Source organism: Osmerus eperlanus, chromosome 16 (genome assembly GCF_963692335.1).
Source record: "Osmerus eperlanus chromosome 16, fOsmEpe2.1, whole genome shotgun sequence".
NCBI lineage: Eukaryota > Metazoa > Chordata > Actinopteri > Osmeriformes > Osmeridae > Osmerus > Osmerus eperlanus.
In genome coordinates this window covers 15,632,993-15,657,872 of record NC_085033.1, presented here as the reverse complement: position 1 = coordinate 15,657,872, position 24,880 = coordinate 15,632,993, and the positions used below count along the sequence as shown (strand labels likewise).

At 53.4% G+C, this 24,880-nt stretch overlaps 2 protein-coding genes across 3 annotated transcripts; both read right to left on the bottom strand.

Annotated features, from left to right (window-relative positions):
• Window positions 1-5,495: 5,495 nt before the first annotated feature.
• Window positions 5,496-10,064, bottom strand: LOC134036736 (T-cell acute lymphocytic leukemia protein 1-like). The gene is given in 5 exon segments (XM_062481802.1): window positions 5,496-6,157; window positions 6,159-6,423; window positions 6,943-7,028; window positions 8,024-8,571; window positions 9,666-10,064. Coding segments are annotated over 4 exon segments (1,074 nt in total). The 5' UTR covers window positions 8,509-8,571; window positions 9,666-10,064; the 3' UTR covers window positions 5,496-5,919.
• A 1,980-nt stretch (window positions 10,065-12,044) lies between these two features.
• si:ch211-13f8.1 (uncharacterized) lies at window positions 12,045-24,354 on the bottom strand. Of its 2 annotated transcripts, none has more exons than XM_062481778.1 (9): window positions 22,774-24,354; window positions 19,543-19,591; window positions 18,290-18,442; window positions 16,084-17,201; window positions 15,729-15,882; window positions 14,978-15,182; window positions 14,486-14,598; window positions 12,390-12,580; window positions 12,045-12,248 (listed from the first exon to the last, which is right to left on the bottom strand). In XM_062481778.1, the coding sequence occupies exons 1-9, from the start codon at window positions 24,302-24,304 to the stop codon at window positions 12,055-12,057; spliced, it is 3,708 nt and encodes a 1,235-aa protein (XP_062337762.1). In that variant the 5' UTR covers window positions 24,305-24,354; the 3' UTR covers window positions 12,045-12,054. The 2 variants fall into 2 exon arrangements, with proteins under 2 accessions (XP_062337762.1, XP_062337763.1); XM_062481779.1 differs by having other exon boundaries at window positions 16,084-17,198.
• Window positions 24,355-24,880: the final 526 nt, after the last annotated feature.

Here is a 24,880-nt window from a genome sequence, read left to right as displayed (position 1 = left end):
CCCAGAAGCCCAGAAGCCCACATGCCCACATGCCCAGAAGCCCACATGCCCAGAAGCCCACATGCCCAGAAGCCCACATGCCCAGAAGCCCAGAAGCCCACATGCCCACATGCCCAGAAGCCCACATGCCCACATGCCCAGAAGCCCACATGCCCACATGCCCAGAAGCCCACATGCCCAGAAGCCCACATGCCCAGAAGCCCAGAAGCCCACATGCCCACATGCCCAGAAGCCCACATGCCCACATGCCCAGAAGCCCACATGCCCAGAAGCCCAGAAGCCCACATGCCCACATGCCCAGAAGCCCACATGCCCACATGCCCAGAAGCCCACATGCCCACATGCCCAGAAGCCCACATGCCCACATGCCCAGAAGCCCACATGCCCAGAAGCCCACATGCCCAGAAGCCCACATGCCCACATGCCCAGAAGCCCACATGCCCACATGCCCAGAAGCCCACATGCCCACATGCCCAGAAGCCCACATGCCCAGAAGCCCACATGCCCAGAAGCCCACATGCCCACATGCCCACATGCCCACATGCCCACATGCCCACATGCCCACATGCCCACATGCCCAGAAGCCCACATGCCCAGAAGCCCACATGCCCACATGCCCACATGCCCACATGCCCACATGCCCACATGCCCACATGCCCACATGCCCACATGCCCAGAAGCCCACATGCCCAGAAGCCCACATGCCCACATGCCCACATGCCCACATGCCCACATGCCCACATTCCCACATGCCCACATGCCCAGAAGCCCACATGCCCACATGCCCACATGCCCAGAAGCCCACATGCCCACATGCCCACATGCCCACATGCCCACATGCCCACATGCCCACATGCCCAGAAGCCCACATGCCCACATGCCCACATGCCCAGAAGCCCACATGCCCACATGCCCACATGCCCACATGCCCACATGCCCACATGCCCAGAAGCCCACATGCCCACATGCCCACATGCCCACATGCCCACATGCCCAGAAGCCCACATGCCCACATGCCCACATGCCCAGAAGCCCACATGCCCACATGCCCACATGCCCAGAAGCCCACATGCCCACATGCCCAGAAGCCCACATGCCCACATGCCCAGAAGCCCACATGCCCACATGCCCAGAAGCCCACATGCCCAGAAGCCCACATGCCCACATGCCCAGAAGCCCACATGCCCACATGCCCAGAAGCCCACATGCCCAGAAGCCCACATGCCCACATGCCCAGAAGCCCACATGCCCACATGCCCAGAAGCCCACATGCCCAGAAGCCCACATGCCCACATGCCCAGAAGCCCACATGCCCACATGCCCACATGCCCACATGCCCAGAAGCCCACATGCCCACATGCCCACATGCCCAGAAGCCCAGAAGCCCACATGCCCACATGCCCACATGCCCACATGCCCACATGCCCACATGCCCACATGCCCACATGCCCACATGCCCACATGCCCAGAAGCCCACATGCCCACATGCCCAGAAGCCCACATGCCCACATGCCCAGAAGCCCACATGCCCAGAAGCCCACATGCCCACATGCCCAGAAGCCCACATGCCCACATGCCCAGAAGCCCACATGCCCAGAAGCCCACATGCCCACATGCCCAGAAGCCCACATGCCCACATGCCCACATGCCCACATGCCCAGAAGCCCACATGCCCACATGCCCACATGCCCAGAAGCCCAGAAGCCCACATGCCCACATGCCCACATGCCCACATGCCCACATGCCCACATGCCCACATGCCCACATGCCCACATGCCCAGAAGCCCACATGCCCAGAAGCCCACATGCCCACATGCCCACATGCCCAGAAGCCCTGGCATAAAGTGCAAAGAGTCCACAGAGCACTAGACAGGATATGGTTTATACACTTCAGAAGATCCGCCCCCACCTAAACATGGCATGCACAAACACATGAAACCACTCTGGTTTACGTATGACCAGTCATAGTTCATGTAAGGACAGTCAGACAGTTTAGCTAATAGTTTCATACAGTTTTGGCCCCAACAATAACTTACCACCTACATTACAACATGCTTTAAAGCCTCCTTCTTGACTTGCTGTAAGCATTGTAACATTTCAACATGAGCACATGATCAAGAATCTCTTTCACTCTTGATGTGACAGGAAGATGGAGGAGCCTGACTCACGGCTGGCGCCCTCTGCTGGTGAAGACACACAACAGCTCCGTTCTGATTCCCAGACGCCTTTCACAGTCCTGGGCCTCGTCCATCACTGTCCTACATGTTTTAAATGTTTCGATCTTCCAACACACCTGATTCTAATGAATGGGTAAAGAATGGTTCATTATCAAGCTAATAATGACCCATTCATTAGAATCAGGTGTGTTGGAGCAGGGAAACATGTAGACATACAGGACAGGGAGGGACGAGGGTCAGGATGGAGAACCACTGCTCTGTGTCAAGTCACAGCAACAAACCTTGGGAACTTTGTATGTTTGTGTTTGTGTTGAAGAGAGCGTGTTTTAGTGTGTGTGTGCGCGTTGTAAAGAGCTTGTGTGTTATGTTTTGGTGTGTGTTGCAGAGAGAGAGTGTGTGTTTTGGTGTGTGTTGCAGAAAGAGAGTGTGTGAGTGAGTATTTTGGTGTGTGTTTGTGTGTGTTGCAGAAAGACTGAGTGCAAATTTTTGCGTTTATTTATGTGATTTATGTCTGTCTGACATGCAGCGTGACCGTGTGTGTGTGTCTGTGTGTGTTTGTTATTAGTGTGTTTGTATGTTTATGTGTGTGTGTGTGTATGTGTGTGTGTGTGTGTGTGTGTGTGTGTGTGTGTGTGTGTAAAGGAGTGTGTGTGTGTGTGTGTGTGTGTAAAGGAGTGTGTGTGTGTGTGTGTGTGTGTGTGTGTGTGTGTGTGTGTGTGTGTGTGTGTGTGTGTGTGTGTGTGTGTGTGTGTGAGAGAGAGTGACTGTGTTGGCAGAGCAGCAGGGTAATCTGTGAGGTGCAGCTTGTCCCTGCTGTGAGTGAGAGCTGCTGTTGTCCTGCAGCCCAGCAGATAACAGCACATTAGCATACTGAAGCTGCTGGCTGCAACAGCCTTCTCCATGTGTGCTGAGCTGATAAACACACACACACACTCCTACACACACACACACTCCTACACACACACACAAGCATACAATCACACATACAAACTCAAGCACACTCTATCTCACATACACAGACACTAAACAAACACACACACAGAAACAGACACATACATAAAAGTATAAAGCGTGCACCCCCCCGTCCCCACCCCCTCCCTCCCGTCCTTGGTCCTCCTGTCTATCTTGGATGGGCAGCCGTCCAGTAGGTAGCTGATTGGCTGGAGGACCCTCAGTCCTGGCCAATGAGGTCACCCCGGTGGCAGCCTGCTGTTCTAGAGTACTGCAGGGGTTCTAGAACACCTGGGAGGAACCGTGGGTTCTCTTCCTCTGACTGAAGAACCGCTGGTGCTCCTGTTCCAGGGGGACTGTGTTCTGGGGGGAGAGAGGTAGGAGGGGGGAGGAGGGAGGGGGGAGGGGGAGGAGGTAGGAGGGGGAGGAGGGAGGGGGAGGAGAGGGGGGGTTGAGGGGGAGGAGGGAGGGGTACTGAGACAGACCCAAACACACACTGAATTCTACTGCAAGACTGTCATTCACTAGAACTCAGCAATGGTTGTAGAAACAGGAGAGAGAGAGAGAGAGAGAGAGAGAGAGAGAGAGAGAGAGAGAGAGAGAGAGAGAGAGAGAGAGAGAGAGAGAGAGAGAGAGAGAGAGAGAAAGAGAGAGAGAGGGGTGATTACTAAACTACAACTGCAGTACAGTAAAGAGAGAGGGGGGTAGAGAGAGGTAGAGAGAGAGAGGAATCTGGGGCAGGGAGCTCCCTCCACAATGGCAGGATATCCAGGTCACACAGCCCAGCTGACCTCGCACAGGAAGTGATCACCCAACAGGAGGAACTGGAAGTTGTCACAGGCTATCAGGAAGTGAGGTCCCCTGCTAGTGTGACGTGTGTGTGTGTGTTGGGTGTGTGTTGGAAGGGTGTGTGTGTTGGGTGTGTGTGTGTGTGTTGGGGGGGGTGTGTGTGTTGGGTGTGTGTGTGTGTGTTGGGGGGGGGGTGTGTTGGGTGTGTGTTGGGTGTGTGTGTGTGTGTTGGGGGGGGGTGTGTGTTGGGTGTGTGTTGGGTGTGTGTTGGGGGGGGTGTGTGTTGGGTGTGTGTGTGTTTTGGGGGGGGTGTGTGTTGGGTGTGTGTGTGTTTTGGGGGGGGGGGTGTGTTGGGTGTGTGTGTGTTGGGGGGGGGGGGGTGTTGGGGGGGGTGTCTCCAGTCTGCAGGTTGTAGGACACTTCACTGCTTTCAACAGGGTTTATTTAAGTATTTCATAGAAAAGTCATTGATTGCTTTAACATTGTGAACAGATATATATCAAACAACAAACAAGGTATTATTTTTCCTCAAACAGAACATACAATTCAATGCCCCTTAGATTTATGAATACAGGGAAACCAAGGTACCAAGATGGACTGTCTGATGGGTCAGGGATCAGGGGTCAGCTCTCTGATTTACTGATTAAGACCTGCTGGTGAGTAGTCATCAGAGAGAGAGAAGGAAGGGGGAGAGAGAGACAGAGAGAGAGGGAGAAGGGGAGAGAGAGCGTGAGGGAGAGACAGAGAGAGAGGGAGAGAGCGTGAGGGAGATAGAGACAGAGAGAGAGGGAGAGAGGGGTGATTATTTTAGTGTACCTTACTAAACTACAACTGCAGTACAGTATAAACCATCTAACACACTGTACGAACGTCTTCATCTGTGTTCTGCTAGCGACTGGTACCTAAACAAGCTTCAGCAGACTGGTGTCATGTCCTGGGCTCCTCTCTCCAGGACCACACATCTAGACACACGGTACCACATCCCCTCACACCATACACACAACAGTAGCATGTTACATGTTAGGGGTTACGTAACTGTGTCTCTGCTCATCACTGGGTTTATACCTCCGCCGTCTTCAACTCATCTTACTCCTCCCCCCCTTCCCCTCCTCCTCTACCTCCTCCCCTCTTCCTCCCCTCTCCTCCTCTTCCTCCCCTCCTCCTCTACCTCCTCCCCTCTTCCTCCCCTCCCCTCTCCTCCGCTTCCTCCCCTCTCCTCCTCCTCTACCTCCTCCCCTCCTCCTCCCCTCCCTTTCCCCTCTCCTCCTCCTCCTCTCCTCCTCCCCCCTTCCCCTCCTCCTCTACCTCCTCCCCTCTTCCTCCCCTCTCCTCCTCTTCCTCCCCTCCCCTTCCCCTCCTCCTCTACCTCCTCCCCTCTTCCTCCCCTCTCCTCCTCTTCCTCCCCTCCTCCTCCCCTCCCTTTCCCCTCTCCTCCTCCTCCTCTCCTCCTCCCCCCCTTCCCCTCCTCCTCTACCTCCTCCCCTCTTCCTCCCCTCTCCTCCTCTTCCTCCCCTCCCCTTCCCCTCCTCCTCTACCTCCTCCCCTCTTCCTCCCCTCTCCTCCTCTTCCTCCCCTCCTCCTCCCCTCCCTTTCCCCTCCTCCTCTCTTCCTCCATTCCTGGACAACATCTAACATGCAGAATTTACACTCTGGTCTTAAGCTGGACCAGGGGATCTTCCCATCTGAGTAATCTACTGAGATCAACTGTAGGGATCTAATGTTGGTAGATCTCCTGACCCCTGAGGCCCCTCCCCCTGGGCCCTGGAGTGGACAAAAGACACCTAAGAGAACCTGATGGAGTCATCCCTCTCTCCATCTTACCCTACCTCATCCCTCTCTCCATCTTACCCTACCTTATCTCTCTCTCCATCTTACCCTACCTCATCCCTCTCTCCATCTTACCCTACCTCATCTCTCTCTCCATCTCTCCCTCCCCTCTCTCATCCTCCTCACATCACCAACATCATCACCATCTTCATCAACATCATCACCACCACCATCATCATCGCCGTCCGGCGCCATCTAGTGACCGTGCGGAGCGCCGCAGGTCCCTGGAGGTCCTGGGGGCCGGTCTGGTCCTGGTGGCCGGAGGAGGGTCCTGCTCCTCGGGGAAACTGTCTGGGCTGCTGGCATCCCCGTCTGGAAGACTCCCACAGCTGGACCCTGGAGACAGGGCCTCCAGCAGCTCCTCCCTCCCCACGCCCCCCGCCCCCACGCCCCCCGCCCCCGCGCCCCCCCGCCCCCGCGCCCCCCGCGCCCACGCCCCCCGCCCCCCCGGCCCCCGCCACGGTCCGCGCCCCACCCCCGTCCTGGTCCTCCAGGAGCTGGGACAGGAAGCTGATGTACTTCATGGCCAGGCGCAGGATCTCGTTCTTGCTGAGCTTCTTGTCCGGAGGGTGGGTGGGGATGAGCTTGCGGAGCTCCGAGAATGCCCCGTTCACGTTCTGCTGCCGCCAGCGCTCACGGCTGTTGGTGAAGATACGGCGCACGATCTTGGGTTGGCCCGCTGTGAGGGGGGGGGGTGAGGAGGGGGGGGGGGGAGAGGAGGAAGGGGGAGAGGAGGGGGGGGGGGACAGGAGGGGGGTGGTGGGGTGGAGAGGGCAGGTGGGAAGGCATGAGAAGGAGGAGTAATCAGCTCTATAGAGTTCCTGGTGACTAAACCTCTCTAGAGGTCATCAACATGAGAAAATATCTCCCCTTCCCTTCTCTGCCTACACACACACATACTCACACACACACACTCACACACACACACACCAGCTAGAGCTACCATCAACAACTGCCTGATATGAATGCCTGATATGAATCCAGGATGGATGGATTAGGATGGAGAGATGGAGGGGTGAAAGGATGGGGTGGTCGAGAGATGGAGGGGTGGAGGGGTGGAGAGATGGAGGGGTGGAGAGATGGAGGGGTGGAGAGATGGAGGGGTGGAGAGATGGAGGGGTGGAGAGATGGAGGGGTGCGGAGGCAGACTACCCAGCAGAGATCTTACCATACATATAAAGATCTAAACATCTCCTACCCTCGTCCAGCTCCACCTCGTACGGCGCCGGACGCCTCTTCACCCTGCTGCTGGGGTACATCCCATAATGCTCTGTCTCCCCCTGGCTGCTGGGAGGAACACACGCGTGAGGAACACCATACACACACACACATACGCATGACTAGCATGGTACACACAGTACACACACACAAGGAGTACGATACACACACACAAATAGCACAGTATACACACACACATAAGGAGCACTACACATACTGTACATACGCATGAGAAGCACAACATACACACACATACACACACACACTCTCTACATACAGTATATACACACACACATACACATACACACACACACACATGCTTGAGGAGCATGACACACACACACTCTCTACATACAGTATATACACACACACACATACATACACAACACACACATACACACACACACTCTCTACATACAGTATATACACACACACACATACACACACACACACATGCTTGAGGAGCATGACACACACACACTCTCTACATACAGTATATACACACACACACACATACATACACAACACAAACAGTGTATACACAACGCACAGTATTTCTATATGCGCACACAGTGTATGCAAGCACACACATATACTATATAGCATATATACATATGTATACATATATTTATATATACACATGCCTACTGTATACGATATACATGTTTGTACAGTATAGACACAATATACATGTTTGTACATATAGACACAATATACATGTTTGTACATATAGACACGATATACATGTTTGTACATATAGACACACACACCACGGTTTCTTTATCATTTTGAATGAAAATATATAATTTCATTGGGTCAAACAACCAGGCTAATATTTCATAAATGTTACAGGGCCACAGACATAATAAACAACATTACGGATTTTTTATGTTCAAAGTTGTGTTTTCAAAATAGCATTAAAGGGTTTGACAGCGCACAAAATGCCATACATGACATCAGATAAATTATTAAGATTTTTTTGGGGGGGATAAATAAAAATGACAAAAAAGTATTTGTCATTCTTTGCCATTGAAAAATAATTTACAAAAATCTTAGTTTACCTGTTGATGGCCAGAGGTTGTGCCAGGTTGTACAGCATCGCTCGCGCCGGGATAGGGAACGCGCTGGGGCTCAGCTGGACCATTCGAGCGTCGTTCAGAACGTCTCTGTGCGGCAGCGGCAGCGGCACGGGAGGTCTGCGAAGCTCCGTGATCGGTACCGTATGTCTGTCCGCTCGAAGCTCTCCCGCCTTTATAATGCCTCTCCTCGAGAGCTCTATCACGGGCACTTCCCTTTTCAGGTCAAGGGCGTCGCGAGTTGTTTCCTTGGCAACGCCGTTGGTGATGATAGTCCCATTTAGCGCGCTCTGAGGAGGAGCGTCATCTGACTCTGCTCCCTCCTCCTCCTCCGCGAACTTCTTCTCCTCCTCTTCCTCCTCCTCCTCCTCCTCGTGCTTGTATCCATTCGCAGTGGCGACGGAGTTCTGGCTCGGTCCACGAGACTCCTTACGAGGACTACCGACCTCCCGTGTCCGTTTCTCCATCATCCCAGCTGCCAGAGAGGCCTAGCAGTGCCCTCCTGGGACCGCGGACCACAGAGGAAGAAATAACTGTTTGCAACACGGACAGAAAGAGTAAAGCTTCAAGTCTAAATGTCCGACCGTAATACCGCCTCCATTCCTCCAAGACCACGGAGCGCGTGAGCATCTTGTATGATGTGACACAGCCTAATTTATGAAATAATCTTTATAATCTAACCTATAACTCACACATACACACACACATCTTGTAAACTCAGTCAGAACACGGATAAACGGACATTTTCGGCCGTCATCTGGGTTTCGTGCTGTTGCTGTAGGGAGGATTTACACAGCCTACTGAAAGCTTGTTAGATCCAAGAATGGGCTACAAATAAGCACAATGATTTGTCTGAAAATAGTAACAATTGTGTTGATTATTTCGAGTTGATATGAAGTGGTTTTAAATTTAGTTTTGGTCTCTGTCCATAGCTCAAGGTCTAACGAAATTCGCCGTTAGGCCCTTCCGTCTGAACGTCTAAAATGGACAGAATAGCTTCAGTTAGCTTAAACCCTAAATCGGTATTACCAAAGAACGAAACATTAATTTGATAGCCTACCACTTTTTTTGTTCTTGCTAATCCGTTTATTTTGGAGCATGTTTAAGATTTATAATTTAAAAGGATATTCTGATGTCTTTTTAGATGTATCGCCGTCTTAAATCCATGGAGTTTGTCCTCTTAAATCCTGTGATCGATTCTATCAAGATTGAGTGTTTAATATGGCCCTATACAGGCATTGAATCGAACGTGAAATAGAATACATGTCTATTTCTTCCAATATTTTATTTCAGAAAATAGGCCTTTGTCAATGACCATTTAAAACAACGATCTGAAAATTGAGACTATCCGTTTCCGAAATCTGTAACTCCGGAGTTTTTCTATTGTGTTATCGTATCATAACGTTTCTACGCATCAATTAAAATGACCACATCACACTTTAGTTAAGCTACAAAAAAATCCTATAAAATGGGCCTTGTCTGCTGCATTCCAGTGTCCGTCCGAACGAACAATAACTGAAAACACCGAAATATACCACAACATATCCTTCATCAAAAATCAACGTAATAACCTTCGAGTCTTATATAAAAACGTGATGATAATAAAGAAATTTCGATTTTCGCTTACCTTTCCTGACGTGTTGTTGATGTTAGTGTGTGAGTGGAGCCATTTTGTAAGGGGGTCATCCATATCTGGGTGTTTTTTTCCAGCCAGAGGAGCGACTGTGTGGAACTGGAAGTGATGTTGGAGTTATTCCTCACCGCATCCCGCGCGCTGTTCGGTATGGGGAGCGGAACACCGGCTCAATGTGGCCAGGAGAGATAAGCGCGCGGCAGCGGCCTCCTCGCTTGCGATAAGCCGCTAAACCCATTATTTATGAAATGATTCATTATTATTTGGCTGTCGTAGGCTATATAGGCTCGTGGAGGGCAAGGCATAAAGAGATACGGAAGCAGCTTAGAGGCGATGGAAGCGAAGCCAGGGGCGAGGTAGTTAAAACGCGTTTGATCTGGGAGTAAATAAACGAATAGTCTAAACGAATGTTTTGAATAAGATGCACTCCTGTAACACGTGCATACTGATGTACACACGCAAGACTAATCACTCACCTTTATGACAAGAAAACTAAGCTAAATCTAAATAAGAAAAGTAAAAAGGCAAATAATAATAGGCCTCATTAAGAATTCCAGCATTAAAACTGTATAAGAAAAAAATTACCGGATTTTCTATTTGTATTTAACCTAAACATTTAGAAGATTATTAATTAGGCCTACTGTAAGTCTATAATAACATATTCTATAGGCCTACAATATAATTGTATAATTTTTAATGCATTATAGCATTGATCAAAATGCATCTTTAAAGATCCACCTGAGACACACAGAACATCATCTGATGTCCCCTGGACGGCACTGTTCCCTGTCACGTGCTGTCACGGCGGGGTGGCCCGGGTTGGAAGTCACGGTCAATTTATCCCGGCTCCCACGGGGCCACATGGCCGAGGGAGATAACCTCGTATCAGCGCGGCGCCATCAGAGAGAAGACGGGGAGTATCGGGCTGTGACGGGCCTTCACCTGGGCGCGCGGAGAGGACGGACGGCCAGGTAATATTGATTCCGTTTTATTTGACTGCTTCAGGGAAGGCTGTCACTGTTATTTAGGCTGTGGGCCTAATTAACTTGGTAAATTAATGAACAGGTCTGTTGGCCCAGGAATGGCGGCAATCTCAGAGGATGGCTCGTTATTTATCCCGTTCTGTTTGTTATTAGGCTGCACCTTATAAAACATCATACACACACACACACCGTAGGCTAGGTCTAAATTAACAAACTGGTCTTGTAATTAGCCTAACATATTTAGGCTATCGATAGAAATTCAAATACAGTGAGGGAATTGACAGGACGCGCAATACAGGCAAAAAACCACTGTGACATTTTAACGGAAGCGTTTGCGGTTAGAACTCCATTGCGTTCAGTCACGATATTTTCTCTCTGTTGATGTCCTGTACAACGGCCGTCACGAGCACCATCCTGCATCGCTGAAGACAACCCCCATCTCTCGTGCAACCCCAGAATCCGTCACACGCCAGTGTATCTTCACGTTTGACATACAGACCACTTAGTGGTCAACAAAGGATATGCAAATAAATGCAAGGCATTTTCTCAGAAGGTTAATCATAATATCTATGCTATTTATTGTTAAACAAAAATAATTACACATTCAGGTTTCAGCTCAGACAAAATCTTCTCTACATTACAACCAGTCAACAGTAATTCAATAGAATATTCTTCAATTCTTTTTGCATAAACTTTGATTTACATGTTAACATTTTTTATCTGAATTGTAATACTATAATGATATTATGTAATTTGCTGAATTAACATAACAAGTTATTTCCTGTTAGCATCTGCCTGAAAACTGCTGTTTCCTGGGTCCTGTTTTAACCAGGACGTTCCAGTTTAAGCTTTTTTAGCAGTTTTCCACATTGAAATAAAAAAGGTTTTCCCTACAGTGGCGGTCCGCAATTTACAAGACAGAGTTTTACTCTGAGCTGAATCACCTCCTCTGGTGTTTGTAGAGATTAGGTGTTTCTGGAGAGATGTGTGTCTGTAGAGATGTGGTGTTTATAGAATGTGTGAAGATTACAGTCACTGTTAGTGGAATGGATGAATACATGTTTAACTATTTCGGTTCCTGTACATTTCTGTGTTCTTGTATGTACCAGGTGTCAGTGTTGCCCAGGTTCCTGCAGGTTCTCAAAGCTGGTGTCTGTAGGTTCCCTCTCAGAGCTGGTTCCTGCCAGGTTATTCTGTGTTCTCTTTATTTTCAAAAAGTCAATTTAGTTCCTCCAGGTCTCCTCAGGTTCTCCCAGGTTCCCCAGTCCCCCAGGTTCCCCAGTCCCCCAGGTTCCCCAGTCCCCCAAGTTCCCAAGTCCCCCAGGTTCCCCAGTCCCCCAGGTCCCCCAGTCCCCCAGGTTCCCCAGTCCCCCACGTTCCCAGTCAGTCCCCCAGGTTCCTCAGCGCGGGCTGTGGCGGCAGGGCAGGATGCGCAGGGAGGCGGTGCTGTCTCGGGTCATGAGCCGGGTCACCTGGTCCAGGGTCAGCCCGCCCACAGCCTCCCCGTTTACCTCCAGAATCTCATCCCCCACCCCCAGCAGCCCCACGTATTGCCCCTCCCCTGGGCCGCCACCCACCTGCTCTATGTACACACCTGGGGGGGGGGGGGGAAGGGTGGAGAGAGTAGTAAAGGCGAGAGATAAAAGGGGAGAAAAATAATCCTATTTTAATTGAATACATTTTTATTGTGCAGCACTGGGGGCGTGGCCTCAGTCATGGAGGTGTGGTCTCCTACCTGTGTCGGGGCGACCTTTGCCCCTGGAGATGAGGAAGCCGAAGGGTCCGTTGGGCGGCCGGGAGATCTCCAACAGCAGGGTGCCGTCCTGGAGGGGCTGGGACACCACGGGGTGCAGGGTCCCCCCCACGGGGCGCAGGGTCCCCCCCGGGGCCAGAACCTCCTCCACACTCAGGGCCCTCTGGAGCTCCCTGGGGGGGGGGAGGTAGGGGGGGTATGTGTGTGTGGAGGTAGGGGGGGTATGTGTGTGTGGAGGTAGGGGGGGTATGTGTGTTTGGAGGTAGGGGGGGTATGTGTGTGTGGAGGTAGGGGGGGTATGTGTGTGTGGAGGTAGGGGGGGTATGTGTGTGTGGAGGTAGGGGGGGGTATGTGTGTGTGGAGGTAGGGGGGGTATGTGTGTGTGGAGGTAGGGGGGGGTATGTGTGTGTGGAGGTAGGGGGGGTATGTGTGTGTGGAGGTAGGGGGGGTATGTGTGTGTGGAGGTAGGGGGGGTATGTGTGTGTGGAGGTAGGGGGGGTATGTGTGTGTGGAGGTAGGGGGGGGTATGTGTGTGTGGAGGTAGGGGGGGTATGTGTGTGTGGAGGTAGGGGGGGGTATGTGTGTGTGGAGGTAGGGGGGGTATGTGTGTGTGGAGGTAGGGGGGGTATGTGTGTGTGGAGGTAGGGGGGGTATGTGTGTGTGGAGGTAGGGGGGGGTATGTGTGTGTGGAGGTAGGGGGGGTATGTGTGTGTGGAGGTAGGGGGGGGTATGTGTGTGTGGAGGTAGGGGGGGTATGTGTGTGTGGAGGTAGGGGGGGTATGTGTGTGTGGAGGTAGGGGGGGTATGTGTGTGTGGAGGTAGGGGGGGTATGTGTGTGTGGAGGTAGGGGGGGTATGTGTGTGTGGAGGGTATGTGTGTGTGGAGGTAGGGGGGGTATGTGTGTGTGGAGGTAGGGGGGGTATGTGTGTGTGGAGGTAGGGGGGGTATGTGTGTGTGGAGGTAGGGGGGGTATGTGTGTGTGGAGGTAGGGGGGGGGTATGTGTGTGTGGAGGTAGGGGGGGTATGTGTGTGTGGAGGTAGGGGGGGTATGTGTGTTTGGAGGTAGGGGGGGTATGTGTGTGTGGAGGTAGGGGGGTATGTGTGTGTGGAGGTAGGGGGGGTATGTGTGTGTGGAGGTAGGGGGGTATGTGTGTGTGGAGGTAGGGGGGGGTATGTGTGTGTGGAGGTAGGGGGGGTATGTGTGTGTGGAGGTAGGGGGGGGTATGTGTGTGTGGAGGTAGGGGGGGTATGTGTGTGTGGAGGTAGGGGGGGTATGTGTGTGTGGAGGTAGGGGGGGTATGTGTGTGTGGAGGTAGGGGGGGGTATGTGTGTGTGGAGGTAGGGGGGGTATGTGTGTGTGGAGGTAGGGGGGGTATGTGTGTTTGGAGGTAAGGGGGGTATGTGTGTGTGGAGGTAGGGGGGGTATGTGTGTTTGGAGGTAGGGGGGGTATGTGTGTGTGGAGGTAGGGGGGGTATGTGTGTGTGGAGGTAGGGGGGGTATGTGTGTGTGGAGGTAGGGGGGGTATGTGTGTGTGGAGGTAGGGGGAGTATGTGTGTTTGGAGGTAGGGGGGGTATGTGTGTGTGGAGGTAGGGGGGGTATGTGTGTGTGGAGGTAGGGGGGGGTATGTGTGTGTGAAGGTAGGGGGAGTATGTGTGTGTGGAGGTAGGGGGGTAAAGTGTGTGTGGAGGTAGGGGGGGTATGTGTGTTTGGAGGTAGGGGGGGTATGTGTGTGTGGAGGTAGGGGGGGTATGTGTGTGTGGAGGTAGGGGGGGGTATGTGTGTGTGGAGGTAGGGGGGGTATGTGTGTGTGGAGGTAGGGGGAGTATGTGTGTTTGGAGGTAGGGGGGGTATGTGTGTGTGGAGGTAGGGGGGGTATGTGTGTGTGGAGGTAGGGGGGGGTATGTGTGTGTGGAGGTAGGGGGAGTATGTGTGTGTGGAGGTAGGGGGGTAAAGTGTGTGTGGAGGTAGGGGGGGTATGTGTGTGTGGAGGGATGACGATTGTCAGAGTTAGAAGGTGAAAAACACGGATCTCTCTTTATCTTCCTCTCTTCTATACACACACAAACACACACAGACCTGGGAGCCAGTCCGCAGGGCACGTGCAGCTCTCCCAAGATGGTGGAGCGCTCGGCTCTCCTCTCCAGACTCTGCACCGACGACGCCTTGCGCAGCTGGGCCAGCGGGGACACCTGCTGAAGCACCTCGGTATTACAACCACAACATAACAGCCAACACAGGCTAACTGCCAAAGGAGACAGAGAGAAGAGGAGAGGAGAGAAGAAGAGGAGAGGAGAAGAGGAGAAGAGACGAGAGGAGAGGAGAAGAGAGGGGGAGGAGGAGAGAGGAGAAGAGACGAGGGGAAGAGAGGGGGAGGAGGAGAGAGGAGAGGAGAAGAGAGGAGCAGAGGAGAGGAGAAGAGAAGAGAGGAGAGGGGGAGGAGGAGAGAGGAGAGGAGAAGAGAGGAGCAGAGGAGAGGAGAAGAGAGGAGAGGGGGAGGATGAGAGAGGAGAAGAGATGAGGAGAGGGGGAGGAGGAGAGAGGAGAAGAGATGAGGAGAGGGGTACTGACGGTATTGAGGGCTTGCAGGGAGGGGGTCCTCTGCAGGCGTGTGGGGGAGTGAGGCCTGCGGGTGGGGCTGGGGGAGCTGGCACAGGGGGGCGGGACGCTGAGCTGCTCCATGCTGCTGGAGCGGCCCCCCTTCACCAGCCTGCCCACGCTGTTCAGACCCAGGGAGGAGAAGAACCGGCGCAGGGACAGCTTCCCTGGACCCCTGCTGCTGGAGAGAGGGGCACGTCAGGGGGGGAAGGGGGGCGTGTCAGAGGTGTGTGTGTGAGGGTTGTGTGTGTGAGGGATGTGTGTGAGGGGTGTGTCTGTGTGAGGGGTGTCTGTGTCAGAGGTGTGTGTGTGAGGGTTGTGTGTGTGCGAGGGGTGTGTGTGTGAGGGGTGTGTGTGTGAGGGATGTGTGTGAGGGGTGTGTCTGTGTGAGAGGTGTGTGTGTCAGAGGTGTGTGTATGTGAGGGGTGTAAGCGGTCAGTGTCTCTGATGGGACAGTAGGGGGCGGTGTTGGCTCTCTTTACATGTATGTTGACATCTCTTACATGTATGTTGACATCTCTTACATGTATGTTGACATCTCTTTACATGTATGTTGACATTGTTGACTCAAAGCTACATACAAAGAGCATCCAGAAGGTACAGCAGAAGATCAAGGATCAGAGATTCTCATAGTGTTTCAGTGACTCTGAAACCGTGTCTCTACATCATCCGATGTGAGGGTGGGCCCAACTCATTATCCGATGTGTGGGCGGGGCCAACTCACCGAGCTCCTTCAGGGCCTTCCTCCCATTGGCCCTCTGCCTTCAGGTGCTCCGACCGCAGAAGCTCTGCCCTCAAGTCGTCCGTCCTGGACACGCCCAATCCCCGGGGGCGGAACTCTGGGATGGGAGGGGAGGAGTCACCGGCCAGCACCACACCTGGGGAGGTGAGGAGAGGAGACAGGTGAATGAAATCTAACAACATTAAGTCAGTTTAACTAGGAAAATAGCAGGGTCATACAAAGTCATACAAGGTCATACAAGGTCTTACAAGGTCGTACAAGGTCATACAAGTTCGTAAAAAGGTCAAACAAGGTCGTACAAGGTCTTGTCAGGGTCAGGGTCACGTCATGTCCTCACCTCCGTCCGAGGGCGTGTCCCAGAGTTCGGCTGGCGGAAGGTCGGGGGTGATCCTGGCGGAGGAGTACCGGAGAGAGGAGGGCCGTATGCAGGGCACCAGGGCGGGGGGCCCCGCGGTCTGGGAGGGGGCCACCCCCCCCTCAACCCCTGTCTCCAGGGCCCCCAGCCCCACCGGGCCCCCGGGCTCCCCAGCCTGGCTCAGCCTGAACTGGACGGAGGGGCTGGCGGAGGGCCGGGGCCTGGAGGAGGACTTCAGAGCAGACTTGATAGGCAGTGGAGGGGTGGGGCTCTCCTTGCTGTTACCCACCGGAGGGTGCTCTGTGGGGGCGGGGCTCTCTGTGGGGGCGTGGCCCCGGGGCCGTGGGAGGGAGTTACGTCTCTGGGCCCAGGAGGGCCCGTACGGCCCGTTACCGGACTCCAGACGGCTCTCTCCTTTGCGGCTGCGTCTGCGCAGCTTCCCGAACCCTGACCTTCTCCCCCACCCGCCCCCGCCCCCCCGGCCCCCCCCAGAGCCGTCCTCCCCCAGGATGAAAGCACCTGCAAACGTCACCACCGGCACTTTGACTTTTGTTCCCTGGACGCTCGGTTCCGATCGGCTGGGAGGTGGCGCCCATCGAGAGGTCGGCTTCTCTGATTGGTCGTCGTTGGGCAGCGAGGGGGTGGGAGCAACCTGGGGCTTGCCCGCCATTGGAGGAGGGTCTCTCAGGATTGACCCACATGCCTCACACTTCCTCAATGTCACTTCCTGTCCCCATGCAGCCTCCACGCTCGCTGGCCCTGCCTCATCCTGTCTGGGCGGGGCCACGGCGATGACGGGGTCCACCCTCTTCTCCTTCTTCCCCGCCTTGAGCTTGTGGCTCCGCCCACGCTCCCTCACCCTGTCCAGGTAGCGAGACTCCGCCTCCCTCTCAGATTCATCTTCGAACCGCACCCGTGTGGGTGAGTAACCTTGGTGACGCAAGCGCCGGTCGCCGGTGGAGGAGTCTGTCTCCTGGGGAACGAGGAGTGGGCCGGGCTGGGGCGGAGCTGGAGCAGGGACTTCTTCTGTGGTTTTGAGCTCTGCAGGGTTCTGGGGAGGAGCAGGACTGTGGGGGGGAGGGTGCTGGTGCTGCCTCCTGCTGGATGGGAGGAAAGGAGGGGGAGGAGAGGGAGGGAGGGAGGAGATGAGGATAGGAGGGGAAATGAGAGGATGAGAGAATGACAAACTGAGAGGATAGAGGGATGAGAGGATTTAAGCAGTTGTTAAATGACTGGTCATGCTTAAACCTTTGCAACCCTGCAGTGGATGACTAGCTTCACAGCCACATCACCGTGACAACAGAACATCCAGCCTCAAAGCCACATCACCGTGACAACAGAACATCCAGCCTCACAGCCACATCACCGTGACAACAGAACATCCAGCCTCACAGCCACATCACCGTGACAACACTCATCCAAAAAGACAATACATCAAAGCCCTGTGTAATCCTCAGTGTATGTGCTGTTTGTGTGTTTCCGCTACTGCGTTTGTGTCTCTGCTAATGTGTGTGTGTGATCCCCTGTGTGTGTGTGTGATCCCCTGTGTGTGTGTGTGTGTGTGTGTGTGTGTGTGTGTGTGTGTGTGTGTGTGTGTGGACCGGTAGTGTTGGGGCTAATATGATCAGTGTGAATGCACATTGCAGACAGGTAAAGGGATTGAAGGATGATAAATATGATTACATCCTGCTGGCTCACCAGCCTCCAGCAGCTTAAGCACAGTTATGATTTCAACACTAACAGCAGTTACATAACAACAGCTCACTGAGGGAAACACTGGAGGAAGAGGGAGGGAGAGACAAAGAGAGAGATAGAAATAGATAGAGAGATAAAAAGAGATAGAAAGAGAGAGATAGAAAGAGAGATAGAAAGAAAGAGAGAGATAGAAAGAGAGAAAGAGAGAGAGAGAGAGAGAAAGGGAGAAAGAGAGAGAGATAGAAAGAGAGAGAGATAGAAAGGGAGAGAAAGATAGAAAGGGAGAGAGAGATAGAAAGAGAGTGAGATAGAAAGAGAGAGAGCGATAGAAAGAGAGAGATAGAAAAAGAAAAACAGACAGAAAAGGAGATGGAAGAGAGAGAACACAGACATACACCTACACACACACACAAACGACACACACCTACACACACACACACACACACACACACACACAAACGACACACCTACACACACCCACACACAGACTCACAGGTGGCTGTATCTCTGGTCGGACTGCGAGCGGCGAGGCGGCCTCTCTCCTTTGACGTGATTGGACCGGGCCTTGAGGCGAGCGCGCTCCAGCAACAGCTTAGCCTGCTCATGTCTGGGGCTCAGAGGAAGCTCTTCTGATTGGAACAGAGACCTGTCAATTAAGAGGTACGGAGGGACAGACACTTGTCAATCAGAGAGAAGAGGTTAGTAGAGAGAGAAGGAAGATATTATAGAGGGAGAGGGAGATGGAGAGAGAGGGGTAAAAGGCAGAGAGGGAAGAGAAGTGGTAAGGAGAATGAAGGGTTATTGGGGGAAAGAGACAGAGAGAGGGAGTGAGAGAGAGGGAGTGAGAGAGAGAAAGAGAGAGAGGAAGGGGATGTGTAACGGCAAATACATTCATACATTTTTAAACAACTGATTTGCACACAGCCTGTGGAGATATCGGCCCTCCTCCCCCTCCCCCCATCCCGCCTCGTCTCCTAAGCCCTCTTACATCAGAGTAGAGGAGCATCAAACCAGTCACACACACACACATACCACACACACCACAAACACTGGCTTAGTATGGTGGTGCGTTGTTCCATGCAGGGTTTATCCTCTCTGCTGGCTGTCAGGGAGCTATGATACCCTGGGATTATCCCCCAACGCATCATCATCCTGGGACAGGGGACATGCTAGCGTAGCGCGCCAACACCCTGTACACAGCTACATACATAGCTTCGTGTGCTAGCATACTGTACACAGCTACATACATAGCTTAGTGTGCTAGCATACTGTACACAGCTACATACATAGCTTCGTGTGCTAGCATACTGTACACAGCTACATACATAGCTTTGTGTGCTAGCATACTGTACACAGCTACATACATAGCTTCGTGTGCTAGCATACTGTACACAGCTACATACATAGCTTAGTGTGCTAGCATACTGTACACAGCTAAACATGTAGTTTACCTTGGAAACACAACAACATACTCTCCATAATCTGACAACTGATTCATCTGTTTACAAATGACTCATCCAGTAATCCACCTGAATTTGAATTGGTTGACCTGAGTACTGACTAACTCACATGGTTAGAACTGACTCATTTAGTTATAACTGATCACTTGCTTAGAACTGACTCATTTGGTTAGAACTGAATAAGTGACACACCTGGGGTTATTCTGATTCACCATGAGTTGAACTGATTCACCTGAGGTAGAACGGACTCCCCTTACAGGAGAACGACTCCCCTGGGTTGACTCACCTGGGGTAGGACACAGGAACCAACCTGTTGGAGTCACTGTCCAGGCAACCTGGCCGTGTGAGGGAGTACACACAATCATCAATAAATACAGACGCACACACACATCATCAATAATGATCAATAATCATTACATACAGATGCACACACACACATCATCCTGTACACACACACACATCATCCTGTACACACACACGCCAACAATAATGATCAATAATCAGTAAAAACACAGCTGAGGTGTCTCTGCTGGTCTTCCCATCAGCTGGTCTGGTATCTCAGCTGGTCTGGTATCTCTGCTGGTCTTCCCATCAGCTGGTCTGGTATCTCAGCTGGTCTGGTATCTCTGATGGTCTTCCCATCAGCTGGTCTGGTATCTCAGCTGGTCTGATATCTCAGCTGGTCTGATATCTCGGCTGGTCTGGTATCTCAGCTGGTCTGATATCTCAGCTGGTCTGGTATCTCAGCTGGTCTGATATCTCAGCTGGTCTGGTATTTTACATTTACATTACATTACATTTAGTCATTTAGCAGACGCTCTTATCCAGAGCGATTTACAGTAAGTACAGGGACATTCCCCCCGAGGCAAGTAGGGTGAAGTGCCTTGCCCAAGGACACAACGTCATTTGGCAGAGCCGGGGATCGAACCAGCAACCTTCTGATTACTAGCCCGATTCCCTCACCGACTCCCTGATTTTAGCTCCTAACCCCTCCAACTGCAGCTTAATCCCTCATATGCAGGTATTAGAGGTGCTTAGAGTGAGATCATACAGGCCAGCCCCCCCCCCCCCCCCCCCACCAGGTCTTACGTAACACCTGACTGCAGGCCCTGCTTTCCTGCAGTCAGGCCATGCTATCCTGCAGTCAGGCCCTGCTATCCTGCAGTCAGGCCCTGCTATCCTGCAGTCAGGCCATGCTATCCTGCAGTCAGGCCCTGCTATCCTGCAGTCAGGCCATGCTATCCTGCAGTCAGGCCATGCTATCCTGCAGTCAGGCCATGCTATCTTGCAGTCAGGCCCTGCTATCCTGAAGTCAAGCCCTGCTATCCTGCAGTCAGGCCATGCTATCCTGCAGTCAGGCCCTGCTATCCTGCAGTCAAGCCGTGCTATCCAGCAGTCAGGCCATGCTATCTTGCAGTCAGGCCATGCTATCCTGCAGTCAGGCCCTGCTATCCTGCAGTCAGGCCCTGCTATCCTGCAGTCAGGCCATGCTATCCTGCAGTCAGGCCCTGCTATCCTGCAGTCAAGCCGTGCTATCCTGCAGTCAGGCCCTGCTATCTTGCAGTGAGGCCATGCTATCCTGCAGTCAGGCCCTGCTATCCTGCAGTCAGGCCCTGCTATCCTGCAGTCAGGCCATGCTATCTTGCAGTCAGGCCCTGCTATCCTGCAGTCAGGCCATGCTATCTTGCAGTCAGGCCCTGCTATCCTGCAGTCAGGCCATGCTATCTTGCAGTCAGGCCATGCTATCCTGCAGTCAAGCCATGCTATCTTGCAGTCAGGCCATGCTATCCTGCAGTCAGGCCATGCTATCCTGCAGTCAAGCCATGCTATCTTGCAGTCAGGCCATGCTATCCTGGAGTCAAGCCATGCTATCCTGCAGTCAAGCCATGCTATCTTGCAGTCAGGCCATGCTATCCTGGAGTCAAGCCATGCTATCCTGCAGTCAAGCCATGCTATCTTGCAGTCAGGCCCTGCTATCTTGCAGTCAGGCCATGCTTTCCTGCAGTCAGGCCATGCTATCTTGCAGTCAGGCCCTGCTATCCTGCAGTCAGGCCATGCTATCCTGCAGTCAGGCCATGCTATCCTGCAGTCAGGTCCACACATGAACGCATGCAGAAAACAGAGAGGCTGACACATGAATGCTCACCTTTGCGCTAATCCAAGTTGACATGCACGCCTACACACACTCACACACATACGCGCACACGCAAACCTACATACATACTCACACACACACCTACACGCATACTCTCACACACATACATGCTCACACTCAGATTGTTATAAATAGCAGCTAACATCTGTTGTCCATCCAGCTGTTCATCACATGACCCTCACACACTCACCTCAAGCTTTACCCTCAGCCCCACCCTCTCCTCCACCCTCAGCCCCACCCTCTCCTCCACCCTCAGCCCCACCCTCTCCTCCACCCTCAGCCCCACCACCCTCTACTCCACCCTCTCCTCCACCATCAGCCCCACCACCCTCTGCCCCACCCTCTCCTCCACCCTCAGCCCCACCCTCTCCTCCACCCTCAGCCCCACCACCCTCACACACCACCCTCACACACTCACCTCAAGCTTTACCCTCAGCCCCACCCTCTCCTCCACCCTCAGCCCCACCCTCTCCTCCACCCTCAGCCCACCCTCTCCTCCACCCTCAGCCCCACCACCCTCTCCTCCACCCTCAGCCCCACCCTCTCCTCCACCCTCAGCCCCACCACCCTCTCCTCCACCCTCAGCCCCACCCTCTCCTCCACCCTCAGCCCCACCCTCTCCTCCACCTAGGGCTGGACGGTGTGCCCTAAAATTTATATCAGAGAAAGGTTGAAAAAATATTCTCAGTACTGCAGCCTCTCACTACTGCAGCCTCCAAATTGTGAAAGTAACGTAGACTTGCGCAGCAGAAATCAGCTAAGCCAAATTCATACCAGTATATTTCTATACTGTTCATACCATCCACCCCTACCTCCACCCTCAACTACACCCTCTCCTCCATCTTCTCTTTAAACTTCACCTCCAAATCCCCCCTCAGTCCAACCCTAGCCTGACCTCCACCCTAATTTACCTACATCCTCACCCCCTCACTATCATCCTACTCACATCAAACACCACACAGCTGCCCAGGCTGTGATTGGCTGGATAAAGCATGAGCTCGTAAACACAGCCAGCTGGCCGCGTCGTGAGAGGCCTGGTTCAGACAGCGTCATGGAAATGCTTGTGACCAACGACACCCTGAGAGCTAGTCTGGTTATGATCAATGATCTCCTTCATGCACTTCTGTTACCCACACATCCTCCACCCTGTTACCCAGGCAACACCCACACCTCCCCCACCCTGTTACCCAGGCAACACCCAGGCAACACCCACACCTCCTCCACCCTGTTACCCAGGCAACACCCACACCTCCTCCACCCTGTTACCCAGGCAACACCCACACCTCCTAAACAGTTGAACATGGGTATCACCAGATGTCATCTTTCTCCCACCACCTGAACATAAAGCAAAGGTCTCCATACCTCCTCTATCCTCCCTCCTGCTGACCTCGTCTCCATAGCGATACGGGTTGTCAACGCAGAGCCCCTCCTCCCGCTCGGGCCGCCCCCGTCTTCCTCGGGCCCTCTGATTGGCTTCCACCCTCTCGTCGATGGACAGAGCACCGCCCTGTGAGCACACGCTCTCACAGCTGTCAGCCCTCCACAGCCCTCCCAACGGCAACCCAGGCTCCGCCCCCCGCCGCTCACACCTGTCCAGGTAGCCCTCCAGGCCAGGCTCCGCCCCCCGCCGCTCACACCTGTCCAAGTAGTTCTCCAGGCTGTCAGAGCGCTGGAGCTCCCAGGGGGTTGCCATGGCACCACCCCAATCTGCTTCCTCCAGCATGGTTCTCTGGTGCTCATCAAGCTCCTTCACAGGAAGTGATGCGGTTGGAATGTAGTCCTTCACAGGAAGTAATGAGGTGTAATCCTGAGGGTAGTCCTTCACAGGAAGTGATGAGGTCAAAGTGTAGTCCTTCACAGGAAGTGAGGTCCTAGAGTAGTCCTTCACAGGAATGGATGACATCAGAGTGTGGTCCTTCACAGGAAGTGATGAGGTCAATGTGTAGTCCTTCACAGGAAGTGAGGTCCTAGAGTAGTCCTTCACAGGAATGGATGACATCAGAGCGTGGTCCTTCACAGGAAGTGATGTTGTGAGACCGTAATCCTTCACAAGAAGTGATGTAGTCAGACTGTAATCTTTTACAGGAAGAGACGACAGCAGAGTGTAGTCCTTCACAGGAAGTGAAGCTGCAGCACACAGTGGCTCTGCACCGTTCAGGTGGAGCGTCTCTGGACGCACTACTCTCCAGAAGCCTTTAGGGGGTGCCCAGTGTCGAGAGGAGGAGGAGGATGTGGTGGTGGAGGAGGAAGAGGTCATCAAGAAGGAGAGAGAGGAGGAGGGCGGAGCAGGCTTTGAAGGAGAGGGGCCGTCTGTGGTGCTGCTCAAGACGTCTGTCTGGAGGTTCTCCACACTGGACCCCTCGCCCAGGCCTCGAGGAGGAACGGGCTGACCAGAGGCAGTCCGAACTGGGCCTCCGTCAGAGCCGTTCTTCCCTCCCCCCCTCCTGGAGCTCCGGGCCTCTGGTTCCCCGGGCGTGCCAGGTGGGGAGGTTTTTAGATGTAGTCTGGCCACCTCCACCTCCACCTGCACCTCCAGCTCACCATCCTCCTCCTCTTCCTCACTGCTGCTCAATGCCCCTCCACACTCGGGGTATTTGAGGGGGACTGGAGGGTTCACCCTACCCTTGCCACGGGCCTTCTCTCTGGGCATGACTAGGGACCAGCCAGGCCCCACAGGCTGGATGTCTGAAGTCCTCTTGTCTCTCCTCCTCTCCCTCCGCCCAGGCCGGTAGGAGACAGCCCTCACCTTGGTCTGTAGGGCGTGCACGGCAGAGCCAGCTGGGGGGGAGGGGGGTGAGGGAGTGGAGGGAGGCCCAGGCTCAGACGCTCTCTCCTGAGGAGGGGAACCCGAGGGGGATGCGTCTCTCTGGATCTCCACTTCCAGGTCCTCCATGGAGCACGGCCAAGACAGAGCCTGGGATGGAGGGTGAGGGATGGAATAAGGGAGGGGGAGGCTTGGAGATGGAGGGATGGAGATGGAGGGATGGAGTAAGGGATAGAGGTGGAGGGATGGAGATGGAGGGATGGAGTAAGGGTTGGAGGGGGAGGGATGGAGGTGGAGGGATGGAGTAAGGGATGGAAGGGGAGGGATGGAGGTGGAGATATAGAGATGGTGTTGGACAGGGAGGGATTGGGGTGGAGGAGAAGAGGAGGGAGGATGAAGGGGGGATACAGCAAATGGAAGCGCAGTATTGGAATAGAAGAGTCTGAGGTTACAATACACATGCAGATAGGGTTAGGGTTAGCCTACATATATCTAGCTACAACAGATAAAGAGATAAGACAGGTAGATATAAAGGCATGACACTATACAGGAAGTGGGTGGGTATGGGCAAGAAGTAAAGCATTTGACAGCAGGATAAAAGGTTCTAATCCCCCCTGTACGTCATTTTGGATGAAAGCGTCTGATGAAGCAAGACGTTGTGAATGTGTTGAACTCGTCATAAGGCTGAACTCGTCATAAGGCTCT